Source organism: Clytia hemisphaerica, unplaced genomic scaffold (genome assembly GCF_902728285.1).
Source record: "Clytia hemisphaerica strain Z4C2 unplaced genomic scaffold, Clytia hemisphaerica genome assembly, whole genome shotgun sequence".
Taxonomy (NCBI): Eukaryota; Metazoa; Cnidaria; class Hydrozoa; order Leptothecata; family Clytiidae; genus Clytia; species Clytia hemisphaerica.
The window spans coordinates 1,235,724-1,256,091 of record NW_027103562.1 but is presented as its reverse complement, the minus strand read 5'-3'; the positions used below and the strand labels follow the sequence as shown (position 1 = coordinate 1,256,091).

The 20,368-nt window shown below is 34.8% G+C and overlaps 3 protein-coding genes across 4 annotated transcripts in view; 2 read left to right on the top strand and 1 right to left on the bottom strand.

Annotated features, from left to right (window-relative positions):
* LOC136800685 (transient receptor potential cation channel subfamily M member-like 2) overlaps positions 1–20,368 on the top strand; it is a 248,439-nt gene that overhangs the window by 64,054 nt on the left and 164,017 nt on the right. The window lies entirely within an intron of this gene.
* Positions 3,500–4,279, top strand: LOC136800792 (uncharacterized). The gene has a single exon (XM_067057450.1). The coding sequence runs from the start codon at positions 3,500–3,502 to the stop codon at positions 4,277–4,279; it is 780 nt and encodes a 259-aa protein (XP_066913551.1).
* On the bottom strand, positions 9,767–19,827 carry LOC136800593 (nuclear receptor subfamily 2 group F member 6-like). Of its 2 annotated transcripts, none has more exons than XM_067057247.1 (5): positions 19,680–19,827; positions 11,327–11,804; positions 11,051–11,200; positions 10,478–10,936; positions 9,767–10,357 (listed from the first exon to the last, which is right to left on the bottom strand). In XM_067057247.1, exons 1-5 carry the CDS (start codon positions 19,725–19,727, stop codon positions 9,996–9,998), a joined length of 1,497 nt encoding a protein of 498 aa, XP_066913348.1. In that variant the 5' UTR covers positions 19,728–19,827; the 3' UTR covers positions 9,767–9,995. The 2 variants fall into 2 exon arrangements, with proteins under 2 accessions (XP_066913348.1, XP_066913349.1); XM_067057248.1 differs by lacking the exon at positions 19,680–19,827 and adding an exon at positions 11,940–12,088.

The following is a 20,368-nucleotide window of genomic DNA, read 5'->3' as shown; positions in this document are numbered from 1 at the left end:
GTATCGATCCTTCGTTGATCCATTATCGAGCTAGTATTTCAATTGAGTATATATACCGATTCGTCATCGATCGTTAATCGATTAGTCATCGATCGTTAATCGATTTGTTATCGATCGTTAATCGATTTGTTATCAATCGTAAATCGAGTATGAGTCGATCGGGGTCGATTTAAGATCGATAAAAGATCGATGATAGATCGATAAATAACCGATACCGTGAGAATGGGTAACTTGCATCAGTGGAGGCAAACATGCATAGCCCTCAAATGAATGACCTGTCTGGTCATTAAAATACAACTACGCAGCTCCACTCGCAGCTCTACTCTACCATTTTTGTCTTGATTGAACTTTGTATTTTAATGACCAGCCAGGTCATTTATTTGAGGTCTATGCATGTTAGCCTCCACTGATGCAAGTTACCCATTCTCACGGTAACTAATCATAAGCTTAAAAAAATCTTGAGTATCGATCCTCTATGGATCTCCTATCCCGATCGTTAAGTAATCCATCGATCACATATCGATCCGTCATCGAGCAGCCGTTCTGATGATCGATCCTATCGAGCGTGGACGCCTGGACTATCAAAAATTGAATTTGAACTTCCATGGTGCGGAGCTAAATTTTCACAGCCTATTTGGGAAAAATCTTACATATCCTTTTAAATGTTTAATTTAATCCAGTTGGATTACCCTCTTGCATTGAAAAGCTTTTAACAATAAGCGATCACTTTTGATAAAAAATTTTTCAATACCTCTTCCAACAGCTTCCAAGTTTGTAAATTTGTGAAGAAAATTTTGAGGAAAACGATTTTTTGCTAACAAGCATATTGAGGATTTGACCTTTTTCGAGGGTTACATGCCCATGTAGAAAAAAAATAAACGATAAATAGAAATTTCGCGGATTTGCAAAAAAAAAATTCCAATTTTCGCAGAAACTAATTTTCGCGGATGGGCCTTTTTCAAATATCCAATGGGACTTATTTTCGCGGATGGCACCCAAATCCTCGAAATCCGCGAAAATTAATCCCCGCGAAAATTTATCCCATAAAGTAACAAAACAAAATCCTTTCCTTCTTGCCTTTTAATAATCACCTTATTGTTATTGAATGAATATAAGAAAAACAGCACAAAAGGTAGCAGACCTACTTTATCAAAGCTTGTCAACTCCAAAACCAGCTGGCTTGTTGATTTGTTCCAACAAACATCCTTTGGATGGCCAAAAAAAGAAATACTTCCTTTTAGCTCTAAAAAATTGATATAAAAAATATTATTTTGAACCATGCCGAGACCGCCATTATTGTGTTTGTTTATACACCCGTATTGAGTCATTTGTTCTGCGTATTGAACTGAATCATGTGCTCGAGAACATTCCAAGAAAGGGCGTCGCCACAATATTTTTCAAAAACGTTAATGATTGGTTGACTCGTCCAAGCAAGAGACCGGGGAAAAATGAAACGTTTACCGCCCCAGTCTTTTTTTCACACCCTAAAGAGTGTAAAAAAGTGTAAAAATAGGCATGAATCGAGTTTAGGGTAAAAAATTGAATAATAAAGTGGCACGCGCCTGGACCGCATGTATGCATACATCTGCTTTGTCACCCAAATCTCCTTAACCCTTTCAGTCCCAGAGTTTTCACAGCTACTTTCCCAGAGCCGTAAAATGAGTTTTTGAATGCATTTACTCATGCTTCAATATCTCTGGAATTACTAAACCTAGGCCTCTCAAGTTTTCACCCTTTTTCACTTATAGTATGAGGATCATTTCGATAGAAAGAAATTTGCAAAATGACGTCATCAGCGAGTCACGTGACCAGGGAAAGGCAGAAAAAAAAATTGAACACAGCAATTTTTTGCCATTCAATGACAATTTTTTTTATGAAAAAATGGTTTAAACCCATTCACAACAGTATCTACTAACTTAAAAAAAAATTGTTTGATTAGCCCTCATAGAAAAATCATAATGATTGATAGAAGTTCTAAAAAATCCCATTTTCGGCCTTACAGATTTTGCTTGCAAAAATTTTTGCAAACAAAACTTTTTACTCGAAAAAGCTTTTTTTACGCGGTCTTTTGCACACGACGCGCTATCTCATCGTCTTTGAAAGCTACTTAAAGACATAATTTAAATAACATTTTAATGGTCATTCTGTATATATTTTTCGTGTAAACAATATTTCGACCTGCTTCTTGGTCCAGGTCTTTGTCAGGTCTAAACAATACAAACGGTTGAAGGCGCTACCTTGACTTTTTTGACGTCAAAAAAGTCAATGTAGTGTCTTCCCCCTAATGTGCGAGAGCATTGGCTTCCAAAACCTAGATGTCACATACTGACCATCGTCTAAATTAAGACCATGGTCACTATGTGGCGCCGTCTGACGGAATTGGATTTCCAATGCTTCTCGCACTTTTCTATCAAATTTGTTCTCTTCAGTCTTTAAAAGCCTAGCTTCGTTCCAATTAAGTCCTTGGGTACAGTCTTTAGCATGGTTAGTTATACCCAAAATGTCCCATTTTTCGTCTTCAACGTTCTTTTTGTGTTGGCTGACACGTGTGGATATCTTTAACCCGGTCTCGCCAACATATCTTTTACCACATTCGCATTCTATCATATACACACCAGGGTGACTGTTAGGTGGTAGTCGGCTTTTGTTCTTAGAAGTTAGCAAAGTTTTTAGATTTGAACCACTCTTGAACACTGTTCTGTACCCAGCATTTCGGAAGGATTTCCTCAGTTTTGGGCTCAGACCAGGTATCCAAGGTAATTTAACGATTGGTAGTTGCTCTGGATCATTTCGATTGTCAGTTGTCTGGTTCCTGGTTCTGTCGTAATCGTTTGCGATACGGGTTAAAGTATTACGATCATAACCGTTCTCGACAAAGTTATTTATTAAGAAATCAATTTCTTCCTGACGGAATCGGTCATCACAAATTCTGTACGCACTTCGACAAATTCTGTTCGCACTTTGTATGAAACTTCGACAAACGTGTTGCGCGATCTTAAAATGACAAAACCACCTAAAAACAATCTCAATTCTCGACAACGAAAAGCACTCAAAGAACTTAAATCCGATAACCAGAATGTTATTTACCCATTTGACAAAGGTGCTGGTCTTGTTAGAATCGATAGAGATGATGCTATCGCGAAAATAGAAGAACAACTCGGCAACACGGAAATCATCACACAAGATCTAGACTATGCTATAGTCTAAGACGAGTTTCATCTAAGAGGAACAAACGTGAAGACGGGAATTTTTTTCGGGGGTAGCTGTTGTCTGTTGTAAACACATCTATCCGCCGTGAAACATATTATGTTTTAGATAATATACAAACTATGTTATATCATAATAATACATTATACGGACGATAGCATCGTCTACACAAGATCCAACATCGACATTGGCACAAAAGTTTCAGAATACACTTCGACCCCTTCACCAAGCTGGGAAGTTCACTGATAAATAGTACAAAAAACTGTATCCATCCAATCCGATACCACCTCGAATGTACGGAACCATCAAAGCTCATAAACCGGAAAAGAATTACCCTATGAGAGTGGTAGTTTCAACTATCGGTACTCCATCGTACGGAACTTCAGAATACCTTGTGAAAATTATTCAACCAACTCTAAACAAAAACAACACAAGGCTCAACAACTCGTACACATTCGCTGAGCTCACTAGATCCTGGGACGTTGACCCCGATAAAATTCAAGTGTCGTATGACGTAGTAAACCTCTATCCGACAGTACCTGTAGAGGAAGCTACTAACATAATCGTCCAGATGCTTGAAAACGATCACGACCTACCAAACAGGACAAAGCTAACGGTTGAAGACATCCGAACTTTGATTGAACTTTGTCTATCGAAATGTTACTTCCTGTGGAATGATAAACTGTACCGACTTCAGAATTCGGCACCGATCGGTTTAGCACTAATGGTCATAATCGCAGAAGCTTTCCTACAATATCATGAACAAAACGCACTTCAAGCAGCCAACGCACACGACCCTCCTGTTGCACCTAAATCCTTCGTTCGTTACGTCGACGATAGCCATGCCCGTTTCCAAACCGTCCATCAAGCTGAAAAGTTCCAAGAAATTCTCAACCAACAAAATGAACACACCCAATACACTATGGAAACCGAGGATACAACAAAAAGTTTGAACTTTCTAGACGTGAACGTTCGAAATAACAATAGCCGTTATGAATTGAAAATCCACCGTAAAAATGCGATCACTAACGTGCAAGTTAAACCTAATTCAGCTCATGACCCAAAATGTTGAAGAGTATATTCTCTGGATTTCTTAACCGTGCGTACAGAATTTGTGATGACCGATTCCGTCAGGAAGAAATTGATTTCTTAATAAATAACTTTGTCGAGAACGGTTATGATCGTAACACTTTAACCCGTATCGCAAACGATTACGACAGAACCAGGAACCAGACAACTGACAATCGAAATGATCCAGAGCAACTACCAATCGTTAAATTACCTTGGATACCTGGTCTGAGCCCAAAACTGAGGAAATCCTTCCGAAATGCTGGGTACAGAACAGTGTTCAAGAGTGGTTCAAATCTAAAAACTTTGCTAACTTCTAAGAACAAAAGCCGACTACCACCTAACAGTCACCCTGGTGTGTATATGATAGAATGCGAATGTGGTAAAAGATATGTTGGCGAGACCGGGTTAAAGATATCCACACGTCAATGGAAAATATCAAAAATCAGCCCAATTCCTAAAATTGAATCACCGAATGAGCCAAGTGATTATCGTCCAATATCGATTTTACCCATTCTATCAAAAGTTTACGAGAAACTCATCATGATACAAATGACAAATTTTCTTGAACACCAGGAACTCTTGTCACAATACCAATCTGGCTTTCGTAAGGGCCATTGCACTGTAACCACATGTATTAAAATCAAAAATGACATTCTGAAAGCTATGCACCACGGAGAGATCACACTTGCTGTTCTTGCCGATTTCTCGAAAGCATTTGACACCGTTGACTTTGAAACTCTGATAAAAAAGCTTCATTCACTCCACTTCTCGAAGAAGTCCTTACGTATTCTTGCAAACTACCTCAGCAGTCGACAACAGTACGTGCAAATTGATGATAAGAGATCACCCGTCTTAACTGTCACTAATGGTGTGCCGCAAGGGAGCATATTGGGTCCCGTCCTCTTTAACATCTATGTTCACGACATGGCATCTAAGACCAACGCCAAATGTGTTCAGTATGCCGACGACACCAGCATCTATCGTCACACCAAACCTGCCAACCTTGAACTATGTAGTCAAGAAGTTCAGAACGATGTCAATGTTATCGAGGAGTGGTCACGCGACTCAAACTTAATCTTCAATGCAAAAAAGACAAAATCGATGCTCTTTGCCACCAGTCAAATGGCACGAAGACACGACTTTACTTTTGAGATAAAATCAAACAACGAAATGATAATCGAGCGAGTTCCGTCATTCAAACTGCTTGGTGTCACGTTTAACGAAAATCTCACATGGAACGCCCATGTTAAAAATGCGATAACGAAAGCTTACGGAACACTTAAAAGTCTCGCGCTGATTAAACGTTATCTACCATACCGACTCCGTTGCCAGCTTGCCGAGACCCTCGTCCTAAGTAAACTGGACTATGGTAATGCTGTCTTCAACAATGCACCAGACTACCTTTTCAAACAACTACAAAAAATACAAAATGCCGCTGCCAGCTTTGTAAGAAAGAGTTATTCGCGGGAAACTGATGTCATCGCTATGAAATGGCTTCCAGTAAAGGAACGCTCGGACTACAGTATGGCTAGACTCGCATGGAAATCCGTTAATATGAGTACTTGGCCAAAGTTTCTACCAATGGAAAAATATGAGCAACCTATTACTAGGAATGACCGTATCGGTGGTACTAAATTGCGTGAATCTTTGAATATTAATGGCTCGTTTGAATTTGAAGCTCCAAGAATTTTTGATGACCTTCCTGTTACATGTCGTAACTCACTTGAATATAAAGTTTTCTGCAAAGAGGCGAAAAATTATTTCCTAGATAAAGCTCTTGCTAGAAGCCTGCAGTAGTACAAGCCTTATTCAAAGCTTTTTCTCGGCTTGATATCTTCTGCTATCTTCTCAGCATAAGCTTTTGTTTTACATATACTGACACTCAATCTCTAGTTTCTCGTATGCGATATCTCCCATAATCACTTAATGAACTGCTTAATATTCCACTTTTTATATTGCAATATCCATATTAGTTTGTTAACAAGTCATAATTCTAGATACTATAATCTCGGTGAACCATAATCTCTTCTCTAGCACAAGCCATATTATTACGTCAGTAAGCAATCATGTTTCTTAATTTCATTAAAATTTTGACCCAAATATGTTACTTGAAATTTATTTTTATACACAGTATGATTATGTTCATAGGCACTGGTACAGACCCCTTCGCACTCGTATTTAGTATCTATTCCATCAGTTCTTCGCTCACTTTTCTACATAGTCTCAATTAGCTCAATTAGTATTTACAATTCCTATCTCCCATCCAATTTTGTATAGTCTAACTCAATTTCATATTTCATCATCTATTTCATTGGTGGTCTACCAGTATTATGTTTTTTTTGTTTTTTTAGGTAAAGTTAGTTATTTATTTTATGTTCACCTTAAAATATTGAAAATGACAAACAGGCCTTGCTATACCGGTTTTATCTTCGTTTGGCTGCATTCGAATTTTACTTCTGGTCGCGGGACTAGATATCGTCCCAATTCTGAGTTAATCTTCTGCATACAATTACGAACACTCTACTTTGATAGCGTAGCCGGTCAGAGCATCTCACTAGTATACATAATAATTTTATAAATATAAATATTTTTTTCTAGACTTTGCACACATATGCTATATAATATTTTCAGCCGAAGAGCCAAATGTAAATTTTGGAGATTGAAATATACCATTATTATTATTATTATTATTATTATTATCACGTGTCAGCCAACACAAAAAGCACGTTGAAGACGAAAAATGGGACATTTCGGGTATAACTAACCATGCTAAAGACTGTACCCAAGGACTTAATTGGAACGAAGCTAGGCTTTTAAAGACTGAAGAGAACAAATTTGATAGAAAAGTGCGAGAAGCATTGGAAATCCAATTCCGTCAGACGGCGCCACATAGTGATCATGGTCTTAATTTAGACGATGGTCAGTATGTGACATCTAGGTTTTGGAAGCCAATGCTCTCGCACATTAGGGAGAAGACACTACATTGACTTTTTTGACGTCAAAAAAGTCAAGGTAGTGCCTTCAACCGTTTGTATTGTTTAGACCTGACGAAGACCTGCACCAAGCAGGTCGAAATATTGTTTACACGAAAAATATATACAGAATGACCATTAAAATGTTATTTAAATTATAATCTACATTCGTATCAAAAGTATGACACTAAAGGCAATACTTAAAGACATGTCTTTACGAAAGCATCCAGAGAGGTCCTTTTTTTAAACATCTGTTTCCCAGGCATATCCTTCCTGGAAAATTTGATCTGTTGGCCAGAAGTTTCAAAAATCTTATTCCTAGAAATCTTATTCCTAGAAATGAAGATCTGTTTCTCTTCAAAACCTAAATTTTTAATCTCAAAGTATCTTCCCTAGAAAATTTGATCTGTTCTGTTTTCACAATTTTGAGAATTTAAATTTTGATATGTTCTCCCAAGCTTAAAAGAAATAGGATATCTGTTTCCCTCTCCAGGAAATTATCATCTGTTTCCCTTGCTTTTTGTGATTGATATCTGTTTTCCCCCAGAAAGTTCAATCTGTTTCCAATGCAATATCATCTTTTTTGGAAACAGATATCTGTTTCCCAATTTATTATGACATCTCCTAGAAATATCGATCTGTTTCTTTCTGATGACGTCATTAGCTGGAGCGGGGAAACAGATAGCTTTAAGGAAAAGGTCTTTCCTAGAAAATCGGATCTGTTTCCCCATTTTTCAAAAAACGTTCTCTCCTGGAAAAGGGAAACAGATATTTCGGGAAAATGGGCTCGTTGGCTGCTTCTGTCTTTATTTCCCACTGAAACATCACAATTTGAAAAAGAAGTCAGGGACCGCTGTGCAGTCCTCTGGGAAAATGACGGGTCCAAAGGGACTGCAGTGCGGTCCCCAGGGACTGAAAGGGTAAGTGAATATGCAGTTAAACATAAATTCTTAATTTCTTCGCATGTAATCTGTTTAGGCTTAACACCAGGACGTTGCTATCCATCTTTGAACTCCTTTGAATAATAGTTATGTGTCTCTACAGGTTAAATTTCAGTATAACCTAACCGTGGTGCTCACGGTAGCAAATGTCGAAAATGTGAGCTTTAAGAAATGTTTCATCTAAGATACGTTATTATAAACTGTTTGTTATTGCTAACAGTCTGCGCAAAAATTCCCATTGTTTTTACTTTCACAGTTTATCTCTTAAAGAAATCCCAAGATGTAACAATACTGTACTCACCGTACGAGATTAGATTGGGTTCAAATCTAAAGGGATTTGACTTGAGCATCATATTTTGTCACAGACCTATAATCCCAGCTTCTCTCGCCCAACTTATGTCATCTCTGGACATGTCATAAAGTCACACAAGTATAGCTACAATCATTGTGGCATAAAGAAAAACAGGAGTTGTGTTTGGTCGTTTGAGAGAAAAAGCAACAAGCAGGGATCGCTTTTAAGAAAGCATTTATCGAAAATTTTGACACACTAGAAATGTGGAGATGGATTTCTCCTAATTCAATGTCTCTGACCAGTCAGTAGACAAGAATTCACTTCCAGCTGACTCTACTTAGTGGCAATTGAGTCCTCGGGTTCCACATGAACCTGTAGCTCAATGGTAGAAATGCCCTCAAATGGCATGGTTGTGAGTTCGAGTCTCGCCGGATCCGTTGGTTTTCCAACGGTTCTGGTGGCTGGTCAGAAGACATCATGAGAGCGACTGTATTCACTTCATTTATCGGAAAATTTTGTCATTTGATGAAAAATTTACAGGCCTTTTTTAGTCAAAATATTTTATTACACCAATGTGAGATACAATGGATCTCGTCTCATCACACCTTAATGAGCCAATAAAATTTCACCAATGGACAAAATAGCTCATTAAAAATGTTTGATATATGAGGATGCAAATCTTGTAACTTTTTTAATCGTAGGGCGAGGGTAATTTTATAATCAAATACATCTTCTATTTGTCTTTATACCCCCATGCTACAATCAAAATTTAAAACTTGTGGACCCTTGTTTACGCACAAAAGTTCCATTTTAAATATTTTACTCTTTCCGGAAAAATCCCAAAACTCGTAAAATATTTTTCGTCTTTTATTCTAGGTTATGCGATAACTGATAGATAGTTAGATAGATATGTCCTCCGATGTATCGGAATGGGTCCTACTCACGATGGAGTAGGAATCACAGCGCAAGCAGACATTGCAACCCTGCAGATGCGAGCTGCCGAGCCACGGTGTATACCACGACACTTGAACTACACGGGAGAAGGGATGCCCTCGCAGGTGTTGAACCTCTTAAGTGTCACAGCACACCACAATGCCACGATGCGATAACTAATATTTGTTAAAGAAGGCTACAAATATTGAAGTAATTATGTTTCCAAAGCAATTATCATCAATTATATTCAGCATAATTAAATAGAGACCCGGCTCTTGTGTGGTTGTTGCTTTGTGTACATAGGGCTGTACTAAATAGTGATAAATACTAAAGTGAAAAAATGACTTTTTCCTTAGTGCTACAACGCACTTTCGATTATTTCTTTAAAATTAATAAAATTTGAAATAGTGAATTTCATAAAAATAATTCTAAAATTTATAAAGTTTCCATTATAATTTAAAGTCTTCTATTCTGACCAGCAGATTCTGACCTTTCTTCTTGGAAACAATCCCTCTATTTACAAACGGTTAAATTTCATTTTTAGAATATTTAAAAAAATAATCAAAAGCTATAAAAGAATTATATGGAAGAAGAACTATAATTTGGATAGTTCGTTGGTTGCTCATTATTACTGTAAGGATTTTGAGTTGTGGTTGGTATTTGAGTACCACCAACATATGATGCACTGGTGTTGTTGTAAGATGCCAGTAACATGTCTTGAACGATCTCATCCAGAATAGGTGCTTTGCCATAAGACCATACAAAGAAAATTTGACTAAGAAGGACAGGGTTGATTGTTCTTAATGATGATAACAATAAAAGCAGTTTGCTGCATCGTTCAATTTGTGTTGGGTATTTTGTTCGTTCATAATTTTCAAATGACGTCAATATTTTGTCTTGTAAGTTTTGTACGTATGAAGCGTTTTCAAGTCCAGGAGAATCTAAAGTAAGAGAAGACAATAGGTTTTAGAAAAATAAATATTTTCTATGCTATATTTTCACTTAACATTTTTGAAGAACTTGATTAAGAAGAACTAGCTATGTTAAGAAGAGATTGTTACCTGCAGTGAAAAGTAGAAGTGCTTTAAGGCATGCATATTCTGCTTGATCGAGTTGCATTGAAGCCAAAGTGTCCAATTGTCGTTGGAATGACTTGACGTAATTTGCGAATGAACCTCCCTGCAGGGAGGTATTATTTCTTATCAAATTCTCTATTTGGGGTGGTATAGTTGAAGATTCGGCAAGATGTAAAACAAAGAGTTCCTTCCATGACATTCTAAGCAATGATAATTGATCGTTTGCCGTCAAAGATGGGAAGTACGGGTTTGTTTTGGCCCATTGAATGATGTTTAAAAGAATACTGACGCCTTTAGTATTGAGATTTTCAGTATTTTGTTCATGATGTGTAGGAGATGCAATGAATTGTGAGATCATGGTGGTGGTTAGTTCGTTGGCTTGTGTTTGTTGGTACTTGTTGTATGGACTGTATCTGGTTACTGTTTGTCGACCTCGCTGAACAGCTGTAAGAAAACAAAAAGCGAATTTAAAAATTTAAAAATAAAACAGGAATTGAGTTTAAACGTTAGGTAAACAAAGTTTGAATACTGTTTTTTTGAAACTGTTTTTTGACTTACAATCCTTTTTCATTCCAGCTTTGAAGCACTTGGTCAATCTGCAAGCTTGGCATTGGTTTCGTCTGTGTTTGTCCACATTGCAGTTGTTGTCCACTCGACATGCGTATTGAAGATTTCTCCTTATGCTTCTCTTGAAAAAACTTTTGCACCCTAGAATGAAAGAAAATCAACATATCAATAAATATAGCCAGAATCACACAAATCTTACAAAGAAATATATTTATCCCATGGAAAGGTTTGTTAAACAACAGTTATGAATAACATTTGTTGAATTACCTTCGCAAGTCATGACTCCATAATGTTTTCCAGAAGCTTTATCTTCGCAAACAGCACATTGCACATTTCCATCACTCAACTTATCTTCACCTTGTGTTGAGGAGCAAGGTGTTGTTGGAGAGCTGGATGAAGCAGATGATGTGTTGGACCTCAAAGAAATGGTCGACCCCCATGATTGTAAACTGCTACTCTCCAATGGTGCAGGGTTGAAGTCAATGTGTTTACCAGTTGCTTCATGGCTTGATGATGAAGATGTTGAAAAAGTTGCTGTAGTTGGCATCAAGTTATTGTATGCACCCATCAAATGTTGGTATTGGTGTTGATGCTGGTAGTTGCTGGTTGTTGAAGGCGCAGTAGAGGATATGACAGGTGCATATGTGTGAAGTTGTTCGTTGAATGATGAGGTGGTGGATTGCAAACTCAAACCTCCACCGGCTGTTGCTGCGTAGTTTTCCATTCTGAATGTTGAAAAATCCACCTGTAAATGAACGAGTAAGCAAATGGCGGTTCAAATATTTTGTAGCATTGTTTTCCAATATGTGCTGATGGCTGTAAGCTGCATAACATAGAGATTTGCATGACCTTAATTCAAACAAAATGCATGAATACTTACGTGTTGGAAAGTCTGCCGAATACACGGTTCAACTTTAATCATAATGTTTTAAAGATTTGAGCTCAAAGTTAAATTATTTATTTTGTTTACAGTGTGGTGTACGGACCGTGTTAATTAGTCGAATGGTATACAAGAAATGTCTGTACACTAAGTTTTATAGACAACAACAATGACGAGATGTCAAATTTAATTAATAACTGCTCTCTTTCTCAATCGGAATTCATCAAGTCTAATAAATTAATATGCAGTCTAATTGTTTGTCACTAATTATGCATCGTATAAACAATAAGCTATTAATTTATTCCAGACAGTACGATTATCTTGAAATATTACTTGGCAGTTAAAATATTCTTTAAAAGTTTCGGTTTCTAATCACTCAAGCTCTTTTCGTCACTGTCTCCATTGGTTAAAAATTTTGTAAAATTTGTCCTTAGAGTATTTTCTTTCCCAATTCAAGTTACTCAGTTTTTCGCTTAGTTTACTTTCTAAAAGACCTAAGGTTTGAACTTTCTAATCATCGTATATTTTCGTTTACGTAGATTTGCCAATAAATACTTTTCAGTTGCATTTTACCGATATTATACTATATTTTTAGCCATAGAAAACTATGTAATTTTCGCAAAATTAGCATGTTAAAATTTGGGTTATTAATGAATCATAATAAATTTGGTCTTCCATAAGCCGTTTTTTTTTTACATTAAAGGGTTTAATGATGTAAAGCGTCGCGAATTTTTTTTACTTAAATTTTAAGAGATATGACGTCAGACAAGACCATCCTCCACATTTAATTGTCATCCTAGCCACAAAGCGTTTGTACTTTTGGCGTTCGATTATGAAATGTTGTTGTTCTCACAGCACGTAGGCTGGGAGTGAGTCTGTTTACTGCTCGCCTCATTTTATTTATTTTAACGCCTACCCTGTTTTTAGTGAGATATTTGGGTAATACCTTTGCTTAATTTTCTGCCTACACCCTCATTCAGCTGATGACTATCATTAATGCAAAGATAGGTCATTCCTTCATGTTAATTGAATTCAATTAAATCAGATTCCATCGATGGGCTGAAAATTGAAACTCCCCTTATTCATTTGGTAAGTCCGACCTAACTAACACTAACATTCGATCTCTAAGAGAAATATACCGAATATTATTTCGCAAAAGGTATTTAGACTCGTTTCTTCCATTTTCGGTTTACTATCCCCTATTAAAAGATATCAAATCGCCTTAACGACCACTCTTTTCCCGGTAAAAAAAGCAACTAGATTTTCACAATTTTTCCAGCTTTTAAATTCCATCTGTCCCTACAGGTTGACCGTTTTCACTATGGGTATACACAATTGAGGTTTTTTCTGTAACCCAATAAGATTTTGTCCAGTATTGAAAATCTTGAAATTCATAATCAACGAACTAAATTTTATTCGTAGTAAATTCGTTTTACCTACAAATTGTACATCGTTCACAATCATCTTTTGACCCCCTTTTTTCAAGGTAACAAACAGCCTTGAGTATTCCTTGTGGGTTATTCACTTTACCCCTATATCGTCGATCAAAATATTCTACAGTCAATTTTACATTGAAGCTCGGATGAATATATTTTTGACAACAATGAAAGTACGTTGTTAAATCAAGTTAGACGATATTTCCGATTTTCTGTCCCAGCTTCGAATTTTCCTTTAAGTTGAAACCGTTGCAGTTTATTAAAACTATGGTTCTATAGAGACGTTTTAGGGATTCATAACGTTCATATTTTCATAGTTTTAGTAGTTTTCCAAACTAGCTTTCTCAGGACTTTTAGTATGTTCAGAAACTAGAAAAATAGTTTGTTACTTAACTTTGTCGAGAAATATGTTGATAAATATCATAAAAAGCCGTTTGATTATTATTATTCTAGCGTTTTAAATTTTTTTGGGGAAGTGACAGCATCCTCAAGCAAGTGATTTACGCCAAGAAACGTGCTGATCACCAATGTGGCCCTATCCTGCATGTTCTTTAACTTTTTCCACACTAAAAATTACATTTATTACATAAAAAAGGAAATTATCTAACGATTTTGCATTCGCAACATTCACCTTACTTTTCAACGAATATTTTTTAAACAGGCTCTATATTCGAAATTTAAGAAAATTACCTCACCAGTTTTGGAGATTTACAAATCGTGGTAAAACAGTATATATGAAAATTCAAGAGAAAATATTATTCCAAATTTTATTTGTTTTGTGTTCGACGCGTTTTATTTTCCGCGGAAGGATACAACATCAAGGTGAAGGAGGCCTTAACTGAAATCCTGCCATTTTGAATACAATAACAATAAAACCGAAAACAAAATGGAGAAATTAAGAGGCGTATAGCGAGTCACTATCAATAATGGCGGAAAAAAGTCAGTTTGTCAAATTTATCAAAACAAAATCATTGTAAGATGATAACGAACTCTTCGCAGACTTGTTTTTGGATGTCGAAAAGTTAAAAAACTAACTTACAATTGTCATTGTGTTTTATACAGGCAGAATTTTCAGACAAAGTTGTATTGTAGATTCACTTTTAAAAACTTTAAAAATTAGAATTGGTAGGTTTGATTCAATTTAGTTCAATTTAGGGCATCTTTTAGGAAATGTCAAAATCTGACGTTTTCGTATTAGATTTAAAATCTAGAAAGACACAAAAAATGGCAGATTAGACCAGATTTAATGTAGAAATTAAAGATTTTTTATTCATAACTTTCAGAAGGGAATTAAATAGATTTTTTATCAACCATGGCAGAGTTAAACGAAAAGAAAGCCAAAATTATAATTATTGGAAAAACATTTCCGCTTTCAATTTCAAATCATTGACAAAAAAATTATTCTTCACATTGAAGAAAAACACATTTTACACACTTAAATGATTTTATGGAAATTTAGAGAATTCAAACTTAATCAAGTTTGGAGGATAACTGAAAATTTAATTTAAAAAAAATACGAAAAAAAATCAATCTTGGTAAAATATGGGGATGCGAGTGAGTTTTCAGGGAATAAAGAATGTTATCCAATACATTGCTTATAAATTTGTGTATGGTATTTCTTCCAGAAGTAAAGAAAAAATGATCATCTCTTTGAAATGATGTACCTTTTTCTTTATTGAATGATGAAATTATAATATAATAACAGTGCTTGAAACAACATTGCAATTGATCTGTAAATGTTGTTTCTAAACAATTGATCATTGAATTCTTCACAATGTCAAATCTTCATTGCCAACTTTTTCAATCTGAATTGTATTAATGTTGATTTAGATAATGTTGTATTCGCACTTACTTGGTAATATAGGTCTGTCCAATTGGAACCACGAATATAATAACTTTACCAATGAATCAAAAAAATACACCTTTAAGGCGTGCCAGAATATTGAAAATACAATATGAAACTATGATTGCCATTGGATGCAGGAATTGTAATATTGACAACACTTTGAATCCTACATTTCCACTTCCCAACAGACAACAATCACACCCACAAACCAAAATGTATCAATTCCTTCTCCCCATCATTCGACATTTTCTCATCAATTGAAAAAATGTAGAAAATTTATGCGATATTATGTTGGACCTAGTCATCGATTAAATTTCAAATCCATGGACAAACTTTTTTCATCAAACTTGCCACAGAGGGTTAACATGGATTTTTATTTTAATTCGTTTGTGAATCCAAATTATTTATTTTTTTGAAATATCAATTTTACTGCCACAATTGTTGATTTGAAAATCTCTTGTATTGCGACTTCATTTATTTTGTCAAAAATTAATTCATTTTTTTAGGTATGGAAAAAGGTTTTTTCCTTTCCATAAAAATTTTGTAAATAAAATTTTGTATAGCTTGTGAAAATATATCCAATCTACAAAATATATCGTAAAGTTTAAATTTCTTTCAAAGATAAACGGAAAATAATATTTCAATTTCGAAATGGAGAATGTAAGCCTTGGATTAATTATCCTGTGGGTAATGGCTGTGGACGTGATTTATTCCACATGTCAAAGTAATTGCATAATTTCTCCTTTCCTCCCATTTGACCCCGCATTTTTTATTTTTTGAGAGACCACTCAAAACTAAAATATTAAATCAAAAAAAAGAATTCTATGTCTTGAAAATTACGATCTTTTTTGTGCTTCATTTTCCGACCTAACCAATGTCTTTGGCACTACAGACTTTCTTGAATGACATGTAATATTTTGAACATGCTAATATTTGAAAATTAATTTGGCCTCTACCAAGCAATGTGTATCATTATGCATTATCGAAAAAATACATAATACTTTTGAATCTTACGAAAGCAGGGAACGAATTTTGAAATATTTTATTTCGGATTCCATTACTACTTTAAGTTAGTACTTTTTCTATCGATTGTTTCATACTAGTGGGATGTCGAGGGCTCAGTAACTGCGAAAAATACGCTTATTTAATTTTTTTTTGATTTCAACTTGAATTATTATTGTTTAGCACTTTGTTCATTCTTCATTTTATTTTATTTCTTTGAGTTCAAAGTTTTTTTCCTGTATTTTTCCGTAATTTCTTTTTTTTGCTTAGGGAAGAGTGGCAATCATTTTAGATAAGTGAGGAATGTTTTGACAAACATTTAAAAAACGGCGAGACATCATATCCCCAGGGGACTTTGGCAAATAGGGGTGCAAGGTTGTGGCGCTGGTCAGGGCACCTGGTAACTTTTAATTTACAAAAGGTTGAAGGTATGTGGATTTATATCCCTCGGTTCTGAAGTTGATGCATACAATGTATCTTTCTATACCCCTTTTATCAGCTCGTATTCAACCAATCAATTGGCAGTAAAATATAGCGTGAAGTTTGAATGAATGAAAGTAGCAGTGTTTTCTTTTCTGAAGCCTGAAAAGGTTAGGAAATGTTCGTGTTTTCATGGTCAACATTGGACTTTTTTATAAAGTATGCGCTGGCAAGACGAATCTAGCTCACTCGTCGATTCTTCTAAAGCCCACCCTAAGTGAAAGGCTTAATATCTGTTACTGACTAATTTCAGAATACGTCAATTAGGGCCAGACGGCAAAACCTAGAAAAACTAAGTAGGTTTTGAAGCAGTCAAGATAAAGATGATCGATTCATTGATGACGAACAACTTTGAATCAACAATAAGAAAAAAGGTTTAAAAGCGTGGTCACATTTTTAAAAAAAGACCTCCTTAACCTAAACAATAAAGGTTGAAATATAATGAGAATTCCGGTTATTTTAGCGTTTTTCAAGATTTAAAGTTCCGGCGAGAAAGTCGATTTTGGGCCATCTCTTTTATCTAATCGAATATTTCAATTTGGGAGGGGTTAGCAGACTTCCAGGCTATATTCTGAGCCTTATTGGACTATTTTTGAACTTTTGGATCCTCAGATCATAAGGTCCTAAGTTTTAACATAGTATAAGAAAGCCGCGGCTGGAATGACGACGCTTTTGTTTTTGTCGTTAATGGATGTTCTATCTGTGTCTCCGTGGTTTATAAGAACTAAGTCGAAGCTAACAAAATCCTTAACCTTAAAAGTGTTAATAATATTCAATTGAAGAACAATTACTTTTCAAGTCTCAAATTTTTCTCACTGTACTCTCTTATCACCTTATTTGAAGTAAATTTTTATAAATTCCAAATAAAGTTTTAAAAATTTAGGACCAAATAACACACATTTTATTAAAAGAACTAATTTTAAAATGTTTAACTTTGAATGCTTGCTGTCACCTCAATACTGTTGTTTTTTGAATGAAATTTTCACAGAATGCAGCTTTATTATTTATTTACTAATACCAGTAAGAATTTTTCAAAATAATCTGGAAGGCATTTCGACGCACTCAATTTTCTTCAAGTTCTTAAAGCACTGACATTCTGACGTTCTAGTACTTTTAAATCGAGAGTCTTTTCTTTTACTTTAATCTTATGAATGCGTGAATTATCAAGAGATTTGCGTTTATGAGCAAAATTACGTCTAACGAGGGAGTTTGTTAAAAGTCAAATTAAATTGACAATGGAAATTGTCACTGCACCATAAAAAATTCGTTCTTACGACATAGATAGAACAACAGAAATTCAGCTGTACTTATTCCAGCCGCGGCTTTCTTATACTATACTGGTTTTAAGTCAAGAGTTAGAGTTAAAACTCTACCTTTCGAACCTACTTTAAAGCACTTACAAATCGATTGTGGTTCCAAAACTTCCCGGTGGATTTCTCTTTTTTCTCAAATATTACGACCTTGATTGTCTTTGAAAATTCAAAATGCCGACTTCTGCTCTGTGGGGGGTCTAAAATTACCAGAAAACCCCAAAAATGTAGAAAATAACCCTTTGCTGCATTTCCATTTTGAAGCATTTTCACTGGGTCAAAATCAGTTTTTGGTGAATTATTTCACTTTTTCAGAAGGTCCCATTTACGGAAATCCAAAAATGCCAATATAATGTAATATAATGAGAATTCCAGTTAGTTTAACGTTTTTCAAGATTTAAAGTTCCGTCGAGAAAGTCGATTTTTTCAAATATTACAACCTTGATTGTAGGGTATACAATTTTTTCTGGAATAGCCCAATTTAGAACGGTGATTGCTATCTTTTTTTCAAGTATTATTGTTCCAACAACAATGTACGTGAAAACTGAAATAAAACCCGAAATAAAAGCCTAAGTACCACGCAAAGTGTCTTTACTCTCACAACTTACTCAAACTAAGGAATGTTTTTCATGATGCTAGGAATCTCATGAGAAAAATCTAAGTTTTTGAAAATATTGTGCCAACAATACGCCAGGTAGTAAATTTATGAGGATATAGGTAATGAATGATTTGGGAATTATGGAAAAAATATTTTAAAAGTATAAGTGTATCCTTTAATACAGTAGCGGCGCTATCTCTGAGACCGAATCACTTAATTTTTTGAAGGGATTTTCGACGTAATTTTGAAAATCTCCTGAGGCGAAAAGATGACCTAATTTTTTAAAGGAATTTTCGATATTATTTTGAAAATCTTTTGAGGCGAAAGGACCTAACTTTTTGAAGAAGTTTTGCAAATTTTCTAAGACGAATAAACCTATTTTTTGAAGAAATTTTCAATGTAATTAAACAAATCTTCTGAGACGAAAAGACCTATATTTTTTTTTTGATTTTGAAAATCTTCTGAGACGAGAGGACCTAATTTTTGGAAGGGATTTTTTATGTAACTTTGCAAAAAATTGCATTTTAGGAAATTTTAATGTAATTGAAGATAGTAAAACTACAATCTTGGTCAAAATATATTGAAAATTTTGGTTAATTCTTCGTTTTTAGCAATTTAAAGTTCGGGTGAGCAAGTCGCTTTTGGGCTAAATTGATAAATTTATTCAGATATCACAATTCGGGAGAGGTTTATATAGACTTCCACGCTATATTCTGAGCCCTATTGGACCATTGTTAAAGATTTCGTGGGAATTTCTCTTTTTTCTCAAATATTATGACTTTTATTGTAAGTATTTATCAAAGTTTAAAAATTATCATGACAAATTATCTTTGATGGTTCTGAGATAACAAAAAGCAGCTTTGAGAGTTTAAAACTATGCGTGTTTAAGAGGTATCCACTGTACTGTGAAATTAACCCAATTTTCATTTTACAAAGTTTTATAAAAACTTCAAGGTCGATCGAAATCTTTTCCTAACCTTCATCTATGTATTTCATTTTCGAAACAGAAAGTTGGGGGCGGGGGCGGTTATGTAGGAGGAATAATCAATTATTTCAAAAGATTCTTACCTTTGATCGTTTGCAAATAGTTTCCAAATTACTGATCAAAATATCCATACTATTATAAATTAAACAAATTTTAAATCTTTGCTCTGAAATTCTTAAAAAACTTTATTAATTTGGCATCGCGTGCTTTTCGTAAATATCAAACGAAAGTAACTACAGTTTCAGTAAGATGCTCTTTAGAGTATATTTAGTCAGCAGCGCCTGATGAATTCTTTAAAATTATTGTTGAAGGGCACCGAAAGGTTGCAATTAATTTTAGAGTTTCGAATTATGTCAAAAGCATTTTAACTTTGTTTCGATTGCTTCTTATTTTTTCTTTTGATTCTTCAGAACTCAATAAAGGATATCCTTTGATCGGTCAATTAGACCTACAGCCTAAGATATCTTAATTGGGCATATTGTATCGAAATATACAAAAAAATAACAAGTTTAAATTCTAGAATTTTAAGGCCATGGAATAAAATCTTGCAAATAGTTAAATGGGTAATGCTAAACATTCGAAAGGATTTAAACCGCAAGTGTTTTTTAATCACGATCATTTTTCTTTAGTTTCGAATCTTCATTATACCAAGCTCATTTATAATGATTGCACAAACTGCACCTCATAAAATGAAAAGAATGTTCAAAAGCTACATAAAGTAGTTGCAAAATAAGTAAGTCTCGTATCAGGAAAGGCTTTCTAAACGTCTCAC